The sequence below is a fragment of the Ostrea edulis genome, chromosome 3 (assembly GCF_947568905.1).
Source record: "Ostrea edulis chromosome 3, xbOstEdul1.1, whole genome shotgun sequence".
Classification (NCBI taxonomy): domain Eukaryota; kingdom Metazoa; phylum Mollusca; class Bivalvia; order Ostreida; family Ostreidae; genus Ostrea; species Ostrea edulis.
Genome location: NC_079166.1, coordinates 95,012,004 through 95,031,979, shown reverse-complemented (window position 1 = coordinate 95,031,979; position 19,976 = coordinate 95,012,004). Strand labels below are relative to the sequence as shown.

At 35.2% G+C, this 19,976-nt stretch overlaps 2 protein-coding genes and 1 long non-coding RNA gene across 3 annotated transcripts in view; 2 read left to right on the top strand and 1 right to left on the bottom strand.

The window, feature by feature from the left end:
- The window catches only part of LOC125674386 (DNA polymerase theta-like), a 76,346-nt gene extending 75,386 nt beyond the window's left edge, over window positions 1-960 (bottom strand). The window contains exon 1 of the mRNA XM_056159564.1: window positions 831-960. The gene's annotated coding sequence lies outside the window, so the exon portion shown is untranslated. The remainder of the gene's footprint in view (window positions 1-830) is intronic.
- A 3,473-nt stretch (window positions 961-4,433) lies between these two features.
- Window positions 4,434-19,976, top strand: part of LOC125676816 (endothelin-converting enzyme 1-like) — a 55,828-nt gene continuing 40,285 nt past the window's right edge. The window contains exon 1 of the mRNA XM_048914656.2: window positions 4,434-4,559. Coding sequence (XP_048770613.2) covers window positions 4,503-4,559 — 57 coding nt within the window. The 5' untranslated portion in view covers window positions 4,434-4,502. The remainder of the gene's footprint in view (window positions 4,560-19,976) is intronic.
- LOC130053040 (uncharacterized) lies at window positions 8,447-16,358 on the top strand. Its single transcript, XR_008801483.1, has 2 exons — window positions 8,447-8,908; window positions 13,584-16,358. It is a non-coding gene; the product is annotated as an uncharacterized LOC130053040 (long non-coding RNA).

Below are 19,976 nucleotides of genomic sequence, written 5' to 3'. Positions count from 1 at the left end.
TGAATACAATTTTGTAAAGTTTTCTTTAATCCCATCGTCTCAAGCCACAGTCAGGAGTCCGAATAGATGGGAGAGGTTTGCGACGATGCTTTAATGCTGAAAATCTGGCAAAGAAACAACGTGCATAGCAACGGTCCCTGCAAACAAACTGGATAACCAGTGAGGGTATTTTTCTAAAAGGGCTTATTTTGAATTATATTTTGGACTTTAAGGGTATGCATGATGTTGTTGACATGTATTAGAAATATTTTCAATAAATAAATAAATAAAAATCAACTCATGTAGCTTATTCGGATGGGAGGTGAGGTCCTGAACCCAAGCAACTGTGGTTTCGTGAAGGAGGTAGTTTTTCTAGTGATGTGGTAGAGTCTCTCTTTTGATCACGCAAGTTAAAGGGACTGGTTCACAATTTTTAAAAACGAATAATTTTTTGTGGGAATGTAATTGTGTTCAATTATTTCTAGATGATATTGAAGTTTATTTAGAACAAAAACAAATTGTCAACCAGTCTTTACAAAGAAGTCTTTTGTAATAGGCATTCGTGAGAAAAACAAGGGTATACAATCTATTCTAATCCCGTGGTTAAAGTATTATATTTCTACAGCAAGGTGTACAGTAAAATCGGTTGAGATTCATCTCGGCTGAATATTTGGACTGACGCCTTCACCGAATCTCGGAGCAGTCCTTCATAATTGATGTCTAGAAATTTACTTTCAGCTTCGGCCGGTTCTAGCAATTAATGTGAACTTAGTTGACACTGCTGTTCACTTCAGATAAGTGATTTGACTATCAAACTAACTCTCTATCGTTATTGATTTTGTATTGCTTACCGTCTAGGTATAAAAATCTCAAAATGGAAATAGGCACTAAATTTTCTGTTCAAATGAAGACTTCCATGGCACAATATTTTACCTCCTGGAATTGAAGGGTTCCTATAATCCGCTTTATCTAGTTACTGATACATTCTATCTCTACATACCTACTTGCATATCGCTAATTTAAAAAACAAACTATAGGAACTCATCAATTATTTTAGGAGATAAAATATTGCGCCGTAGAAGTCTTCATTTGAACGGGAAAATAAGTGATAGTTTATTTTATGGAAGTTAGACGGCAAGTAATACAGCATTAATAGTCATACAGATTTGGTTTGACAGTCAACTAAATGATTTAAAGCGAACAGCATTGTCACCTAAGTGCACATTAATTGCTAGAACTGGTCAAAGCTGAAAGTAAATTTCCAGACATGCATTATGAAGGACTGCTCCGAGATTCGGTGAAGGCGTCAGTCCAAACATTCAGCCGAGCCGAATCTCAACCGAGATTAGGTGTACAGATAAAAAACTGAGTGTGCATTTTGCAATATCATTTTTAAAGTTCTTCTATGAAACACACAATTTATTTCTTACAAAAATGGTGATACTGAAAAATCTTATGCCCTTTGGAACCGAGGGAATCAAATTACTTCATTGCTCTCTCTCTCTCTCTCTCTCTCTCTCTCTCTCTCTCTCTCTCTCTCTCTCATAACTCAATACTTCTGTAATTCTATATCATATTCTAAAGATATACTATGAAATATATGCAGATTGTTTGTTAGAAAATAAAAATAATAGTTTATTGAGACCCTGAAATGTCATCAAGGTCAAGGTCACTGATTAAAAAAATGTTAGAAAAGTTTGTTGACAACATAATAACATTTAAGCGGGGAAACAAAAGTGTGTTCAAATTAACGTCACATATCTTCACAAAAGTTCCCTGAGTTTGAAAGATGTACAAATTATAACAAAAATATGTAGACTTAGTTCTACTAATGTAATCGATGTGGTTATGTAATATTCAGGTGGCCATTAAGAGTCATAGGCCTCTTGTTGATAATCTCACAGAGAACAAACAATGCTGTTCTATGAAAGGCGAAGAAAACGAACAGTGATCGATGTCATAACTCCTATAAGCAATACAATATAGAGAGTTAAGCAAACTCAGAGCCCTGGACACACCAGAGGTGGGATCAGACAAACTCGGACTCCTGGACACACCAGAGGTGGGATCAGATAGAGCTAAACGTTACTTCCTTTTTTTTAAAGATACATTCTATTTTTGAACCCCTGATGCGCAAAATGTAGTTCGGAAAACACATTTTGATCCCTGCAATTTCTCTTCACGGAAAATGTCAAACTGATCTGTGTTTCACATTTTGCACAATTGACGGGCAATTACATTTAGAGTTAAAGGATAAAGGTAATGAAATATACTATTTCATACACGCATAATTGCTGAAACAATTTACACATGCACATTTACAAAATATACTTGTAGATTATTTAATTCCTAAATATCAAACTCCTGTCTGTTGTGTTTTTACATATCTGATATGTCTGACGAAACAAAATTACGAACGCCAGCAATCCTTCTACAAAACAGATAAAATTACAGATTTTGAAAGGATCGGGGAAAATGATTCTAAAGAATGGATGATTCTATGATCAATTTTGCATAAAACGTGTTATTCATCATTCTCTTAAAGGACAAAGACAGCATACACACAAACAATGCTCTCGGATTTTTAACTATTAATTTAATACTAAGACATCACGTGACTCATCACACGACCCGTCATGTGACTGTCATGCTATAGCAGACTCCTTAAGACTTGTTACAGATAACAATGACTTACAACTGTTGTACTACAGAGATATCGGTACTGCAGTGTCACAAATAGACACGTGACTGGTATAGTGATTGATTAATTGTTGTTTTACGTCCCGTCGACAATTTTTCACTCCTATTGAGACATCACCAGCTGTAAGTGAAGTACCACAAATTTAGACCTTTGTTTAGTGTTATTTAGACCTATGTTTAGTGTTGTTTAGACCTATGTTTAGTGTTATTTAGACCTATGTTTAGTGTTGTTTAGACCTATATTTAGTGTTCTTTAGACCTATGTTTAGTGTTATTTAGACCTATGTTTAGTGTTATTTAGACCTATGTTTAGTGTTATTTAGACCTATGTTTAGTGTTATTTAGACCTATGTTTAGTGTTATTTAGACCTATGTTTAGTGTTGTTTAGACCTATGTTTAGTGTTATTTAGACCTATGTTTAGTGTTGTTTAGGCCTATGTTTAGTGTTATTTAGACCTATGTTTAGTGTTGTTTAGACCTATGCTTAGTGTTGTTTAGACCTATGTTTACTGTTGTTTAGACCTATGTTTAGTGTTATTTAGACCTATGTTTAGTGTTGTTTAGACCTATGTTTAGTGTTATTTAGACCTATGTTTAGTGCGTATGGCTTACGGACGCAGCAGTGAGGGTTGTCTATTATGCCAACGCCTGCCGCGATAAGGTAAAAGGTCATATCCGAAGTGCCCGTGATTCTCTCCTCTAAATGCCGAGCGTTTGGCGAAGGAGCAATCACTACGTATGTTAACGTCCTATGTTTAACGCGGTTATGGCACGAGCGGGGTTCCGAACTCACGATCTCCCGGTTACGAATCAAACACTCTACCACGTGACCGGTTAATGATATACTGAAGTCAATCGGATCACGCGCTCTTCTTTTTCCATAAGCGGTTACGGAAATAACCGAATAGTTTCGATTGATACGGAAGTGTCACAGATAATCACGTGACTGTTGTACCGGAGTGTCAAAGATAGCGAATTCAGCAAACCCAGGATTCTGACTCCAGGGTGGGTCAAAAATAGCCATGGTGTTAATATTTAACATATGTTATGTAAAGTCTTTCATCAGTATCGACACTATCGGGGACATTTTTGTTTAAGAACACATCTCGTATTATTCTGCTGCTGACTATTAGAATTTACCTTAGATATGCAGAACAGAACAATTATCATGGATTTCTCAGCTTTTGGGGCTAGTGATACTTTTAACTACCACAAAAGTGATGGACGATATCTGTGGGCCTCTTGTTAATACTACTTATGTTAAAGCTGTCACGAGTTATGGTAACTATGATACAGTTGCAATGATACAATGTACATGTACACCCCCCCCCCCTTTATCAATTCTACAGAGATTCAGATGGTTATGAATAAAACAGACGGAAAAAGAAAGATAGAAATATTTTTGTTACATCAAATGTTGTGTTAATATTTCCCGACTTCAATTTGATGAATCACGTGACACCTGCTTAAATACGCCCAGTCTTTCTAAAGTGACTACACAGTGAGCAATAATTTGTAAATCTTGTTATCTACATTTGCCAGATCTGAAATTGAGAACAAATTATGCGCCATTTTTTGAAATTCCACCCATTTTGCTAATTTGGCGGTGAAGTAATAGATTCTAAACAGAATGTTAACCAAAATTTCAAACCAAAAAGTTGAATTATATTATGTCATTCAATGACATTTGCGATGTATTTTTGAAATAACGTTTGTCATTAAATTTAATTCGTCTCCGTTATGAGGCTATATGAAAATTCTGAAATATTTGCATGGTTTATAAAACGTCGGAACTCTCAGACTGAACGGAGGAACAGTCAGGATGTCGGCGCTTCTCTATCTGGTGTTTTTGATTTTTCACGATCGATCAGTCGCAGAGGTGAGTGTTAATTCCACAATATATTGACTCTAAGTTATTTATGATATATGTATATAATCCAATGTTATCTATTACAATTGTTTTGATTGGACAAAAATAAAGCTGGAGGAGTTTACACATCAGTAAATCCGAAAACGCGATGTATTCATACGCACCTGAAAACAAATAACGTAGTGGGGGAAACTATTCAAATGTTTGAAATTGTTAATACAGTGAATGAATTGAAATTATAAGAATGAAACTTCGCAATTTTATTCAGTTTGTGAGTAAAATGTCCAGGGTTTGACTCACTTCCCTTAATCCTCTGGGTTACCTGGGCAACCACACTCTTCCAACATACAGGGTTTTGGGCGATCCTCTCTAGCTCAGCCCATGTCATTCCAGCAGCCTCCACTTCTTCATTTATGCTTCGGCGCCAGATATATATATATATATATATATATATATATATATATATATGTGTGTGTGTGTGTGTGTGTGTGTGTGTGTGTGTGTGTGTGTGTGTGTGTTTGTAAGCCCTGTCAATTGAACCAGTGAATAAGAAGGCACACGTGTAAATCAACACGGGGTCGGTCAAAGGAACACGAAAATGGTGGTGTTCAGTTGGATTTTTATAAAAATCAGCATAAAATCATTAAATAGTTCATCTACCATCAAAATCCTGAAGTGTTTACTTAACAGGATTTATGAGATGTGTGTAACAGGTGTGTAAAGATTTAGCACTCGTCCATCTTTTTTCCTTGCGAGCATGGCTTACACACTTTCGAAGTGCGCATGCTCTGTTTTGAATGACGTAATTTGTGATGTCATCATAATGGAGTTTTCCAGGGAAAGAAGTTGGCCCATCTGAGGTAAGTAAACACGGTTGAAAGAAAATTTTTGCATATTAACAATGAGTTTTTTATTAGATAGACTGATTAAATGGTGTTTCATACCGATCGTGTTATGTACAAGCGACAGAGTACCCGAGTTACTGAAAATTCCGATGATGAAAGTGATATATCTAGTACGTGAACTGTTTGGATTTTTTTTCTAAAATTTAATCTTTTCAGTTAATGTACTCTGTATACTAAAAATTCATATTGATTTTGGATAGAATTTCACATTTAAAAACAAATAGATATGCGCCAAGTCCTTAGGAATCTACCCCACCCCCACCCCTCCACACGGGACTTTTTTTTGGATGATTGGACCGTATCCCCCTTTTCATCTGTCTCCCTACTTTCAAGTTTTTTCCCCAACGCCATGACATAGATAGATAAATAAATAAAATGCAAAAATAAAAACGAAAGATATATATGTATTCGGATTGGCATGTTCCACTTTGTCCGGGTTGAAATCCCCGAGGATGCAAATGTACATTACGCCGCACTGTTTGCAGTACGTACATGGTACAGGTGTACCGCATAGGTATGTAGCTACTAAGACTATAAACCAAACAGAATATCATATGTAAAACTATTACTCTGAATGCATTTTACTTGTTTACAATGTAGCCTGTCGGTCTGTGGTGTCACACGCGTGGTTTACACGTGCACTTTAGGTGGCAGTGGAGGAAATTCGAACCATGTATGGATTATTGTCTCCTGATAACTTTGGCAGTTAACTTTTGATTTCAATCTACTTTTTAAGAATAATATAACCCTCGCTAATCATTGCCAAGCTGCATTTCGATCTTGGCAGAATGATCTTCAGCTACAATTCAAAATTAAGGGGTGATGTTGTGTACTGAGTTTTTCTTGATTGTTTACATCTGTGACTGTTTATGTGATGTATCAACTGATCAAGCTGTACAGTGTCATGACATATAGTGGCATAGCTTCCATTTATGTACTTGCGCATCATTTTGTCAGAAGAAGAAAATTCTAAAATGATAATTAAGATTTTTAACATGTATATGAATATACATGTATGTGTATGTTTGATTTTAGTATAATACCTGTAGATAATATTTCAGTAGTATGAAGTGCCACACATTTAGACGCATGCATGTGGTGTTTAAAGGTCTCATCTGAAAGACCAGCAACTTTCTCTTTTGAATGCTAAATATGATGATGGAGCATTTACCTACTACCTACATTTTCACCCTAAATAAAGTACAAGCATGGCTCGAAACCATGATTTCTTGATCCTGTTACCAGTCTTCACGAAAAACTTTGTAAAGCACAGGCCCTTCGGGCCTCCCAGTATAATAATTGTGCAAGCCCGAACAATATTTTGCAGGCCCAAAATGTTTATTTTCTAATTTGATCTCTTGTTATTTGCTGATTCTACTCTATAGACAATATAAAATTGATTTAAAACTTGGTATAGACCACAGGTCTATGCCAAAATAAGATGACTTAGACGTACCTCATCGAATTGGCATAGACCACAACATTGAAAAAATAATAACACAAATTTAAAACATTTTCATTTACTTCTAATATACTTAGAAAGTGTATTTTCTTTCCATTTCTGTAATATCATCCTTTCCTCATAATGTTTATCAGACGTCGACTGACCATGCAAGGCCCTCTTGGATAACTTTATTGCTTTAAATCTAGAAAATTGGCATAGACAATTTGGTCTATCTCAATTACAGTTGGCATAGACCAGTGCCATTTGACATATACTCGGTCTATGGTTAATTTTGAACACTGCCCTCGGTCCAATGGGGCATGAATTTTCGTTTTTTTCTCCTCGTACGACAGTTTATTTTGGGTTTTTTTATCGGATGGTTGTGATTGTGAAATACGCTTGGGTGGTTTTGAATTTCCCGGACGAGCCCCCTCCCTATACTTCAGAAAAGGCAGCATGGTTGATAATTTTTCTATGCGAAATTTGACTACTAAGTCATGACATTTAGTCTGAGTCAATCTCACGCTTTATTTGTAATATATACAGAACATATAAGAAAACATTTACAGGCCCATCGGACTCCAGGGTTTAATATTTTAAGAAGCCCGATCCCGATTTTACTGGCCTCGGGCATCAGGCCACTGGTTAATGTCGAAGACTGTGTTACCACTGAGCTACCATGACCAATTTTTATACGCCCGTCTTAAGACGGGACGTATTATGGTATGGCGTGTCTGTCCGTCCGTCTGTTAGCTTTTTCGTGTCCGACCCGTAACTTAAATACTACAAGGCCTAGAATCATCAAACTTTGTCTGTAGATACATCTTGGGTAGAAGGTGTGTCGCACATTAAAACCAGGTCACTGTGACTTTTCATTAAGAAGATATGGCCATATATGGCAAAAACTTGTCCAGCTCATAACTTGAAAACTATTAGACCTAGAATCACCAAAATTGGTCAACTAATGCATCTTAGGTAGAAGGTGTGTCGCATCCTACTTTAAGGTCACTGTGACATTTAATTAAGGTGATATTAAAAAAATGTTTTAATGGGTACTATCTATACTGTTAACAATATGTGACGGGCGTATCATGTGCCATGGCGGTGCACTTTATTTAACATGAATTCATAGCTAAAAAAAAATTATTACTAATTTTTTGGTTAATTCCATAAATATATTATTCCGCTCTCTAGACACAATTCTGGGTTACCCCCCTGCCTTTGGGGGTATAAGCACCTCATTTCTTTCAGAATGGCACAATGTCAGGAGAGCTTTTGTTATTTGTTATACTCTTAATGTTGATGGCATGCATCTATGAACAACAGGATAATTTTTTAGATTATTATTTCTGATATCATATTTGTAAATTGTTTATGAGGGGTTGTTAAAAGTTTGTGGACAAAAGGACGCACTTATTAAAAATTCAGAGTTATTGTAAGTGAAAAATATAGGAGATGTGTAACAAGATTGTATATTTGAAGATTTTAATTTTAATTAATTTTTATTTCAGATACATGTATGACATTGCATGCTGGGGGGGGGGGGGGGGGGGGGGGGCTACAGTTAGATAATATTCTGGTCAGCACATTCGATAAACTACATGGAATTCATTAAATCACTTCTTTTTCTTTCAGTGGTCTTCAACTTTTAATCTCCAAGAAGGAAATGTAATTAAAAGATGAATAAAGTATCCCTAAGAATACCAGAAGAAAGGCCATGTGTTGAGAAAAACAGCCCTTCCTCAGTACCTCAGAACTAGATGACAGCCCTTAATTGTTACTTTATGCTGAATATGACACAGTATAGAAGATCTGATCATGAAGAAGTAACACCATTGATACACTTGCCAACTGCCAAAATTACTTTCTGATAGTATGACGAGATTAGAAGATATCATGGTGTAGTCATGACACAAACTGCAAATCAAAGAATTAATTGTCTTCCCCAGAGGATGAACAGAGCACGATGGCTTCACATGGATAACATTTCCTTTCGAGTTTTGAAATTAGTAAGTATACAAAATATTTTAGGCCACATAGGGCCAAAAAAAAAATGTTTGTTTTAGGTCGCCTCTGATTTTTAAAAAAAAGGGTTGGTAGGTAGGTTTATTTTATTTTTTTTTAAATATTTTTTTTTTATAAAAATAAATAAGTGCCTTCGAATCAATGAAAATTTTATAGTTAAAGTTGTAATATAATGTGTTTAACAGATAAAAAATGGGTTCAGAGCACAATGTTTAATTGACAAAATACACAGTATGTGATGGAGTTTTAATATTACTATTATTGATGTCTTGGCATTTCGGGTAATAGTTCGTATATCGATGAATTGAAATCGGAAAATTGAAAAAAAATTAATAGGGTCGGTGGATATATTTAGGGTCGGGCAGGCGACCTGAAACAAACACATTTTTTATTTTGGCCTAGTCATAAAATTATTTTTTAGATTTTCATCTTTGTTTGGAAATAAAAATGGGCAGGTGGTTGGAGTTTATTTTTATGCCCCCCTTTGAAAAAGGGGACATATTGTTTTGCACCTGTTGGTCGGTCTGTCGGTCGGTCTGTAGACCATGTGTTGTCCGCTCAATATCTTGAGAACCATTCACTTGATGATAATGATATTTCATTTGTGGGTTAGCAGGGTTTGACATTTACTTTCTTGAGCACTAGACCAGTCGGGCTACTTCAAATAATATTTACTAGACCTGACCTTACATCCACTAGCCCTGACCAACTTTCCAGAGAAAAGAAACCCTGGTGGTTTCTCCATATTTAAGTACTTAATTCAAATGACAAACGTTAAGTTTAAACTAAAACGTACTTAATTGTCTCAAAAACATCTTTAGTCTCGTCATTCAATTTGGTGCTTTTATTTTCAAACTTCCCAATCTACTCCTTTTTTTTTCTCGGAACATCCTTCCTTGAGGACGAGAAGTCAAGACATTCCCGCACATGTGTCAACAACGAAAAATGGCTATTTACGATTTAATTTATTCATTTGATACAGGCAACGAAATTAAGGGGAAATACTCGCTAAATGCGAGTTAAAAATTGAATTTGCGAGTAAAAAATCACAAGTGATCGCAACTTTTTGCGAGTGAAAAAACCCCAATCTTTTTCCCGGATTTCCTCGGTTTATTGGCTGTACTTTGAAGTTTACAATAATCTTGTCTTGTGCATAGAAACTCTTTACAGAATGAATATACAAGTATTGAAAAAGTAAACGTGGATCGAATAAATAACTAAGGCCAAGGTCATCTCAGTCGATGGCCTACTTCATACACACTTCGGATGTCTCAGAGACGTCTGATTTAAAGAGCAAGCATATTGATCTCGTCCGTGTCTATATAAAACAACACATGACAGTGTGTCACCATTTCACGCAGTGTCCTTCTGTACTCTATAGTCATACACTTCGAGTTCGCGGGGTTTTCTTTTCAACTAGAATTTTTTTAGATGAAATTTCCAAAAGTTTTGAACATATAGTTTAAATTGGCGCAAACAGTCTTCAAGATTTCAATCCACATGATGCTGTTAATAGGTGGTAGATCTCTGGACAGCGAGTACGCCGCACAAGTGTACCATATGACCCGCACCATGTATGTTGTCTGATAATTCATTGAATTTTAAATGAAAGAATTCGCAATCTTATTTTTATTATTGCACTTTAAAGGAGATTTTAAAAGATTTTCCCAAAATTTTGATAAAGAGACATGCTTGTTTTCTTAAATTCATGTAAAACAGTAATCGATTGAAAAATGCTAGTAAAAGCTCAATTTTGCTAGTTGGAAAATAATCCACTAGCTAAAATTTGCTAGTGGTGAAAAAAGTTAATTTCGATCCCTGTGATAGACACTTTCTTATATTCAATTAAAATAAACTGGGTTTTTTTTTCAAATGAAAATAAATTCAGTTTATATATATTTATCCGAAATATAACTTTACACCCATTAACAAAGAGTAAATGTCGTAAAACATCACTTCCGACAGCGACTATGTATTCGAACTAAAAATAGAGATTTTGTCATCACGCGGTTCAAAATTGCTCGCAAACTCTTTACAGTTATTTTTTAAAGTTAAAAATAAGATATCTTATGGTTTAAAATAAAGTTTCTTGTTTATTTTTTCAACATGACCAGTCGGACTAGTAAATCGACATTTTACCCGACTGGACCTATCATTTAGTAGACTCGGTCGGTCGGACGTGCCTTAGTGTCAAACCCTGGTTAGTTATGAGTAGAAGAGGATCCTTATTGTTTTTCAGGTCCAAAGGTCAAGGGTCAATCTACTCTGGACATAGGAATATAATGTCCGCTCAATATCTTGAGAACCCTTTACTTGAAAGACATCAAACTTGGCACACTGGTACATCCTAAGGAGTAGATGACCCCTATTGATTTTAAGGTCATATGGTCAAAGGTCAAGGGTCAACTGGACATAGGAATATACTGTCCGTTCAATATATTGAGAACCCTTTTCTTGACAGACATCAAACTTAGTACACTGATATGTCTTCAGGAGAAGATGACCCCTATTGATTTTGAGGTCACATGGTCAAAGGTCACACTGGACATAGGAATATATTGTCCGTTCAATATCTCGAGAACCCTTTGCTTGACAGACATCAAACTTGTTACACTAGTACGTCTTCAGGAGAAGATGACCCCTATTGATTTTGAGGTCACATGGTTAAAGATCAAGGGTAAACTGGACATAGGAATATAATGTCTGCTCAGTATCTTGAGAACCCTCTTCTTGACAGACATCAAACTTGGTACACTGATACGTCTTCAGGAGAAGATGACCCCTATTGATTTTGAGGTCACATGGTCAAAGGTCAAGGGTCACACTGGACATAGGGATATATTGTCCGTTTAATATCTTGAGAACCCTTTGCCTGACAGACATCAAACTTGTTACACTGGTACATCTTCAGGAGAAGATGACCCTTAATGATTTTGAGGTCACATGAGCAAAGGTCAAGGGTCAAACTGGACATAGGAATATACTGTCCGTTCAATATCTTGAGAACCCTTTGCTTGACAGACACCAAACTTGGTACACTGGTACATCTTCAGGAGAAGATGATCCCTATTGATTTTGAGGTCACATGTTTAAAGATCAAGGGTCAACCTGGACATTGGAATATACTGTCTGCTCAATATCTTCAGAACCCTTTGCTTGACAGACATCAAACTTTAAATAGTACACTGGTGTATATTCAGGAGAAGATGACTCCTATTGATTTTGAGGTCACATGGTCAAAGGTCAAGGGTCAAACTGGACATAGTAATATACTGTCCACTCAATATCTTGATAACCCTTTTACTTGACAGACATCAAACTTAGTTCACTGGTACATCTTCAGGAGAGGATGACCCATATTGATTTTGAGGTCAAAAGTTGAATTGGACATAGTAATATATTGTCTCCTATATTTTAAGAATTATTTGTTTGATTGACACGTACCAAACTTGGTACACTGGTACAGCATAAGGAGTAGATGACCCCTATTGAATTTTAGGTCACATGGTCAATTCACTCTTGACATAGGAAGATATTGTCTGCTCAATATTTTGAATTGATGATAATACTATCAATTAAATGAGGTGTGTGTATAACCCTTTTCAATTTTGCACCATGGGGGGCATATGTGTTTTACAAACATCTCTTGTTTTTTTTTCTTCAGAATATATATTTCACGTTCATTATTCTCACATGTTGCTGTAGAGTGTAGATTACATCATTTTTTTTACATTGTTTTCTTTGGACAGAAAATTTCCATACAGCAATATTATAATTGTTGTTGAGTGATTTTGAAGTACATTTTCATGTAACACTGAAGTTGAACATTCTTTTTCCCTGTTGTCCATCTGTCTGTAAACTTTCACATTTCTGACTTCTTCTCAAGAACCACTGGGCCAATTTCAACCTAACTTGACAAAAAGCATCCTTGGTGAAGGGCTTTCAAGTTTGTTCAAATAAAGGGCCACACCCCCTTTCAAAGGGAAGATCTAATTACAAAATTGCAAAAATAGGGTGGGGTCATTTAAAAATCTTCTTCTAAAGAACCACTGGGCCAGATGATGTGAAAGTTACATGAAAGCTTCCGGACAAGTGTAGATTGAAGTTTGTTCAAATCATGACCCCCTGGGGTAGAATAGGGCCACACTAGGTGATCAAAGGTTTACATGTACAAATATATAGGGAAAATCTTCACAAGAAGTAGGAAAATAACAAGGCCAGTAAAATACAAATTTACGTAAAGGCTTCCTGAAATAGTGCAGATTCAAGTTTGTCATAATCATGCCTCCCAGGGAAGGTTGGCCGAGGCCACAATAGGAGATCAAAGTTTTACATTCAAATAAGTATAGAGAATTTTCAAGAACCATTAGGCCAGAGCAGTTTACATTTACATGAAAGCTTCCTGACATACAGCTCTGTAGTGCAGATTCAAGTTTGTAAAAATAAAATTTCCAAAAGGTGTCGCTGTGTTTGGTGTAATTTTTGTTCGTTCTGCACAAACTAGCTCATTCAGCTTGACACAGCCTAGGTAATTTACAGCTGATCATTTGATAAACACTTACTTTGTAGAAATAGAAATTATGATTTTTATCTATTTATACATTTATTGCTATTTCTATGAAGACCTTTTACTAATCACTTCTCTAAATATTTTTGCAGATTTGTCAGAATGTTATGCATCGTTATCAACAGAAAAGAACTTCATAGGTAGACCAAAGCTGACATGGGATGAGATCCTAGAACAAGACCTAGAGTTTACAGGATTGGATAGGATCAATCCACTGGGTCGCCAAGTGTGGAAGTACAAACTTCAACCTCGACAGGACAGCCAGGCCTCACCCTTGCAAAAAGATTAATTTGGCCTGGATAGTCAAAATGAGTGATGATGATTGATATCAAGGTCTGACACTGGAAGCTCAGTAAGGGTAGATGCTGGCAATGGAGCTGTTTAGCAATAAAACAAACAAGTTTAACATTAAACATGTTTGTATACTTTTTTGGCTCACCTGAGCCAAAGGCTCAAGTGAGCTTTTCTGATCACCTTTGCCTGTCGTCTGTCTGTTTATAAACTTTTCACATTTTCATTTTCTTCTCCAGAGTGAACCACTGGGCCAGTTTCAATCAAACTTGGTATGCATCATCAATAGATAAAGGGTATTCAAGTTTGTTCATATAAAGGGTCATGCACCCTTCAAAAAGGAAATAATCATGGAAATGCAAAAATAGGGTGGGGTCATTTAAAAAACCTTTTCAAGAACCACTGGACCAGGAAAGTTGAATTCACACGAAAGGTTCCTGTTTTGTGCAAATCATGGTCTCTGGGGGTAGGGTGGGGTCACAATAGAGAATCAAAGTTTTACATTCATATATAGTGCATATTCAAGTTTGTAAAAAGCTCACAGGGGTAGGGTGGGGGTCACAATAGGGGATTTAAGTTTTACATGTGAAATATATACAAGGAAAATCTTTTAAAATCTTCTCCTCAAAAACTAGATGCAGAACCGTAGCTCTTTGAAAAGAGAGCTTCAGATGAACCCCTTATAAAAAAAACTTCAATTTATGGCAGAGAAAAAAAGTGCATGTTTAAGTCCCTCTATCACTGCATTCCTGCATCGATGTCTCATGAATTTAATATTAAATAATTCCCAACATATTTTCCCACTATACTTGTTTCCAAACATACTTTCAAATATTTTCTAAACCCACATATAACCCCAAAACAGCTTCAAGTGATTTCAATTTCTTTGTTGATGTAGCCATGTTAAGTAGCCAGTCAATTTGAACCCCAGTTCATTTCCATACTCATACTCATTTTGAAACATAATGTCTGTGTGAACTAATATCCTCACAAATATTTTTAGTGAAATATTTTGGATGAAATCATCCCAGTTGGGTTAAATACTTATTATTCAAATACTGTAGGTTTGAATATTGAACTAATCTCACAGCTTTCTTAAGTTTGGTCCCCATCCCCGCCAGTCTGTTTTTACGCTTAACTATTGAAATGGGGTGTAAGGGATCAGACTAGGCTTTTATAGCATTATCAATTTTCAAAAGCTTTAGAAAAATTATACAATTGTAGGTCACTTAAGTAAACTCAGATGACATATTGCTATTGATCTGCATCTGTTGTAGTCCGTCGACATTAACAATTGAACATTTTTAACTAAATTCTATAACTGAAAGATGAAGATACCGCACAGCGATCAATCTACGATTCAAATAACGGAATTCTTTTCAAATTTAGTATGAAGCACACAAATTTACATTAAACCTTCTTGACATAGTGCATATTCAAGTTTGTTAAAATCATTTCCCCGGGAGTTATGGTGTGGTAACAATAGGGGGTCAAAGTTTTATATGCTAGCTGATATAAAGGAAAATTCTTTAAAGATATCTCTTGAACTATTTAAGTTAGGGCTTTCATATCTTGTATATACAATTTTTATGGCAAAACAAATCTGACCTATTCAGTATGTCCTGAACTACATTGTGTTTAAGGTAGATCTTTCATATATATTATATATTATGAATTTCTTATGATAAAACCTTTCATCTTGTTGAGGAGCCTCTCACCTCTGGTTGGCGCGGGTTTGAATCCTGCTCGCACCGGTAATTGAGAAAGTTTCCCAGTTTACTCTCGGAAGGTCGGTGGTCTCTTCCCAGGTACATTGTATCTGGGTTCTCTCTTCCACCAATAAAAACTGGGCACCACCAGATAACTGAAAAATTGTTGAGTGTGGCGGAAAACAGTTAAAACAATCAATCATATTATGTTATTTGACCTTGTGACCCTGAATTCTGAGTTTGACATACTTTTAAGAAAGTATAACATATTAAGTATATCCAGGACTATTTTAGATAAGGCTTTTATGTTTTGTATATTGATTACTTATGGCAAGGTCTTTCATATCATACCAAGACCTACGACTTTTTACCTTGGTCTTATCCAGAACAGCAATATCATGCTAGTCATATCTTTGTCTTATATGATTTCATTTTAGTAATGTTGTGTTCTTTAGAGCTAGGTTTGGGTCACATTATTCATGAGAATAAAGATTGATAAAATAGCTTTTAAAAATCAAAACAGCAGGGCCAAGATGACTCAGGTGAGCGATGTGGCCCATGGGCCTCTTGTTGATTTTGATATTTCTACCTATATCATTTGTATGAGAAATGGAACTCCTTTTTTTCTTTTACAAATACATGTATTATCATATGGATCCATCTTTGTTGATTATTTAATCAAAGGACATATTCAATTCATTCAATGTATTAAATGTAAATTTATGGATATGTCTGTGGTTAAATTACTTATGTATGTATGTATACATTTTTCTCGCACATGCAATTACATATATGATGTATATATATTTACTAATTGTACATGTAATATCCCCTGTTATATAATAAAATATATGACTGAGAATAAAAGACCTGCTGTTTTCATTGCTACTATGAAACATTAAAAGATTAGAATAATTCAAATATCTTAATGAATTCTATAATATATGAATTTGATATTTGTATATGATTGCCTCACTGGTGTTCAATGTGAACTTTGGTTTATTGTTTCAGTTTGCTCGATCTTTATATCAAATTAAAATTTAAGACAAATAAGGAATTATTTCCGAAATTGGTTAATATGGTACATTGTAGTAAAATAATCAAGAGTTTATTCATATGAGATAGCTAATTTCACATGAATAACCAGTGACTGATTCTTGATTGTCAACATTTTCACCGAACAGTTCAGAAATTACCATGGTACATGTACATACTATTAGGGGATCATAAAATTCCTTAAAGAGTGACAAATTTTTAAATATCACCTTTTCAAGGAGAAAAATCCTCTTACGTATATGAATACTACGAAGAGATTAAAAGAGAGGTGGCTAGATCACTTGTATGGTGAGATTCATTTGTGGCAAGAACTGGTATGATGTCTTGAGTCAGAAAGCACTGGAATCCACTAGGAATAGTTTTAGATCTATGGAGCGCCAAAATAACAAACTCAGATATTTGAAGATATCTTTAATTATTTGAAGATATTATTAATTCGTTTCATGCACGCAACATTGCAATCAAAGATCTCTTCAAATAATTAATGATATCTTCATTTGAATTGAATTATTGATATCATTATTTATTCCGCTGAATTGATGCACACAATAATTTAATTGTTGCTCTCCTCAAATGAATTATAATTTAATGATACCAACAATAGAATTAATGCATGCTACAATTCAATTGAAGAGAGCAATAATTCATTAATGCTAACATCACTTAATGTGCGCAATAAATGGATTATTGCTCTCTTCTATTGAATTAATGATATCATTAATTAAATTGATGCGTGCAATAATTATGTTAGTGAGAGTAATTTTCTAATTGAGATATAATCCTTAATTAATTCGACATATCCACAACTGAATGAATGATTTCTTTAATTGAATTGTTGCTCTCTTTTTAAAAACAAAACAACGATGTGCGCATTAATTACTTATGAAATAGCCCTGTATATATAATTAAAAAGATCTATTGAATTAAAAGAGATAATCAAGTCATTCATACAGAGCTCTAAATTAATTTTTGCAAGCAATATTTCCACCGCATGGATATTATTGGACTTCAATTATTTGAGCTTATGTAAAACATTAAGATTTTAAAAATCATCCTGGTGAATTTGTATTACAAAAGTCATAAGAGGACACGTCCAGTTTTTGAACAAAAACAGAAAGTAATATATTCCCTTGAATTTGGTCATCCCTGTCCTCAGTGTGTTTCAGACGTGTTTAGTGGGAGGGGGGGGGGTCCAACACGTTTAGCGGATATTTAGTTGTTGGCATGTGGCGGGAGCGAAACCAGGAATTATCCAAGGGGAGGACGTAATGAGTGCCTAAAGCACGAAATCTCTAAACAAAAATATCTAAGATGAAGGAAAATCGTGATTTTTGGGGGTTTTCTATTACAATTTTGTCCTCATATTTCAAAGTGAGATGATAGTCAAAATTGACATAATTTCCATGTACATATCATAAACATGTAGATATTTTTGTAACAGTATATGAAGGAATCTGGAGCAAATCCTGATTCTAAAGTTATATAAACTGGTGTTATACACCGGATTTTCAAACAATTTATGGTTTTTGCAACGTTTGAATAAAGTTTTCTGTAAGGCCACATCTATGTAGTTACATTTACACAGAATGTTCATGAAAATGTTACCTTTTGGAGTGGAATTAAGATATCGCGTAACATTTTTTTTTTACAAAGATATCTAATTTTTATCTATATCAAAAGTCAACAAAAAACTTAAAAGTAATACAAAAAATGTATATAATTATTAATACTTGTTTTAGATCTTTTAGGCACTGCATTATACAGAATTTTGATTTTATTTATCATACTTTTTGGTTGAATTACTACCGAGTCTGGCCCGTACAGCATGTATTGACAAACGAGGGAGTCTATAATCATAGAAGTATATATATATATATATATATATATATATATATATATATATATATATATCAGGGAAGTCATTGTGGCCGAGTGGACTTACGCACTGGTTTGACAATCTTGCTTGGTGGTGGGTGCCGTACGTCGCTGGTTCGACCCCGGGCTGGGGCGAAAATTTTCAGTACCTAGTTGTGATTATTTAGTGCTTTATATATATATTATATATATATATATATATATATATATATATATAATGATAATTATTATAAGTTATTATTACAATTAAAGTTATCATTATGGACACTACTACCCCTCCCCCGACCGGTCGCGGTAGCTCAATGGTAGAGAGTTCGCTTCGTAACCGGGAGGTCGTGAGTTCAAGCACCGTTCATCCGCAAACCCAATTTTAAGACGTTGAAATTGGTAGTGATTGCTCCTTCGCCAAACGCTCGACATTTAGAAGTGAGAATCACGGATCTTTTAGATGTGACCTTATAAACGTAGACCCCTGGTCGTACATGTATTAGGTGTTCGCACGATATATCAAAGAACCCTCACTGCTACGACCTTGAACCCTATGGATACATTGGATAGGTACTCCGCTTAAAGCTGGTTACGTCTCAATATGAATAAAATATTCTCGACGGGACGTAAATTATATAAGCAATCAATCATCCAATCAATACTATCCCCCCCACCCCTTTTTGTTGTTGATTTTCTTAAGGCGATAATTTCAACGAAATGTGTGGATTCCCTGTCTATCCCATCCCAATTTCCATTTATGTAATCGTTTCACACTTTTTTGTAAGTTTTAGAGATTGGCCTTATGTATTTAGCGTGGTGAGAATGATTGTTTGGATGTTTCAAAGTGTTTGATTGCCCGTGTGTATCAGAGTGTTTAACTGGCCGCGTGTTTCAGAGTGTTCAATTGCCTGTGTGTAAAGGAAAGTGTTCAATTGACCGTGTGTAAAGGAAAGTGTTCAATTGACCGTGTGTAAAAGAAAGTGTTCAATCCCCTGTGTGTAAAGGAAAGTGTTCAATTGCCTGTGTGTAAAGGAAAGTGTTCAATTGACCGTGTGTAAAGGAAAGTGTTCAATTGCCTGTGTGTAAAGGAAAGTGTTCAATTGACCGTGTGTAAAGAAAAGTGTTCAATTGCCTGTGTGTAAAGGAAAGTGTTCAATTGACAGTGTGTAAAGGAAAGTGTTCACTTGATAAGCAAAAATTCAAGGAGTGAATAAAACTATATTTCACAAATTTCGACCGCAGCAATGTCTTCTATGTTGTTTTTAGTACCAAATAGTAAATTTTCGTACTAAAATACCAATAACTGTAGAAGTGTTCAGTTGCAGGTGGGGAGTTAAGGTGTTCATTTGACACGCGTTACACGTATGTGTGTGTGTGTGTGTGTGTGTGTGTGTTTGTAAGCCCTGTCAATTGAACCAGTGAATAAGAAGGCACACGTGTAAATCAACACGGGGTCGGTCAAAGGAACACGAAAATGGTGGTGTTCAGTTGGATTTTTATAAAAATCAGCATAAAATCATTAAATAGTTCATCTACCATCAAAATCCTGAAGTGTTTACTTAACAG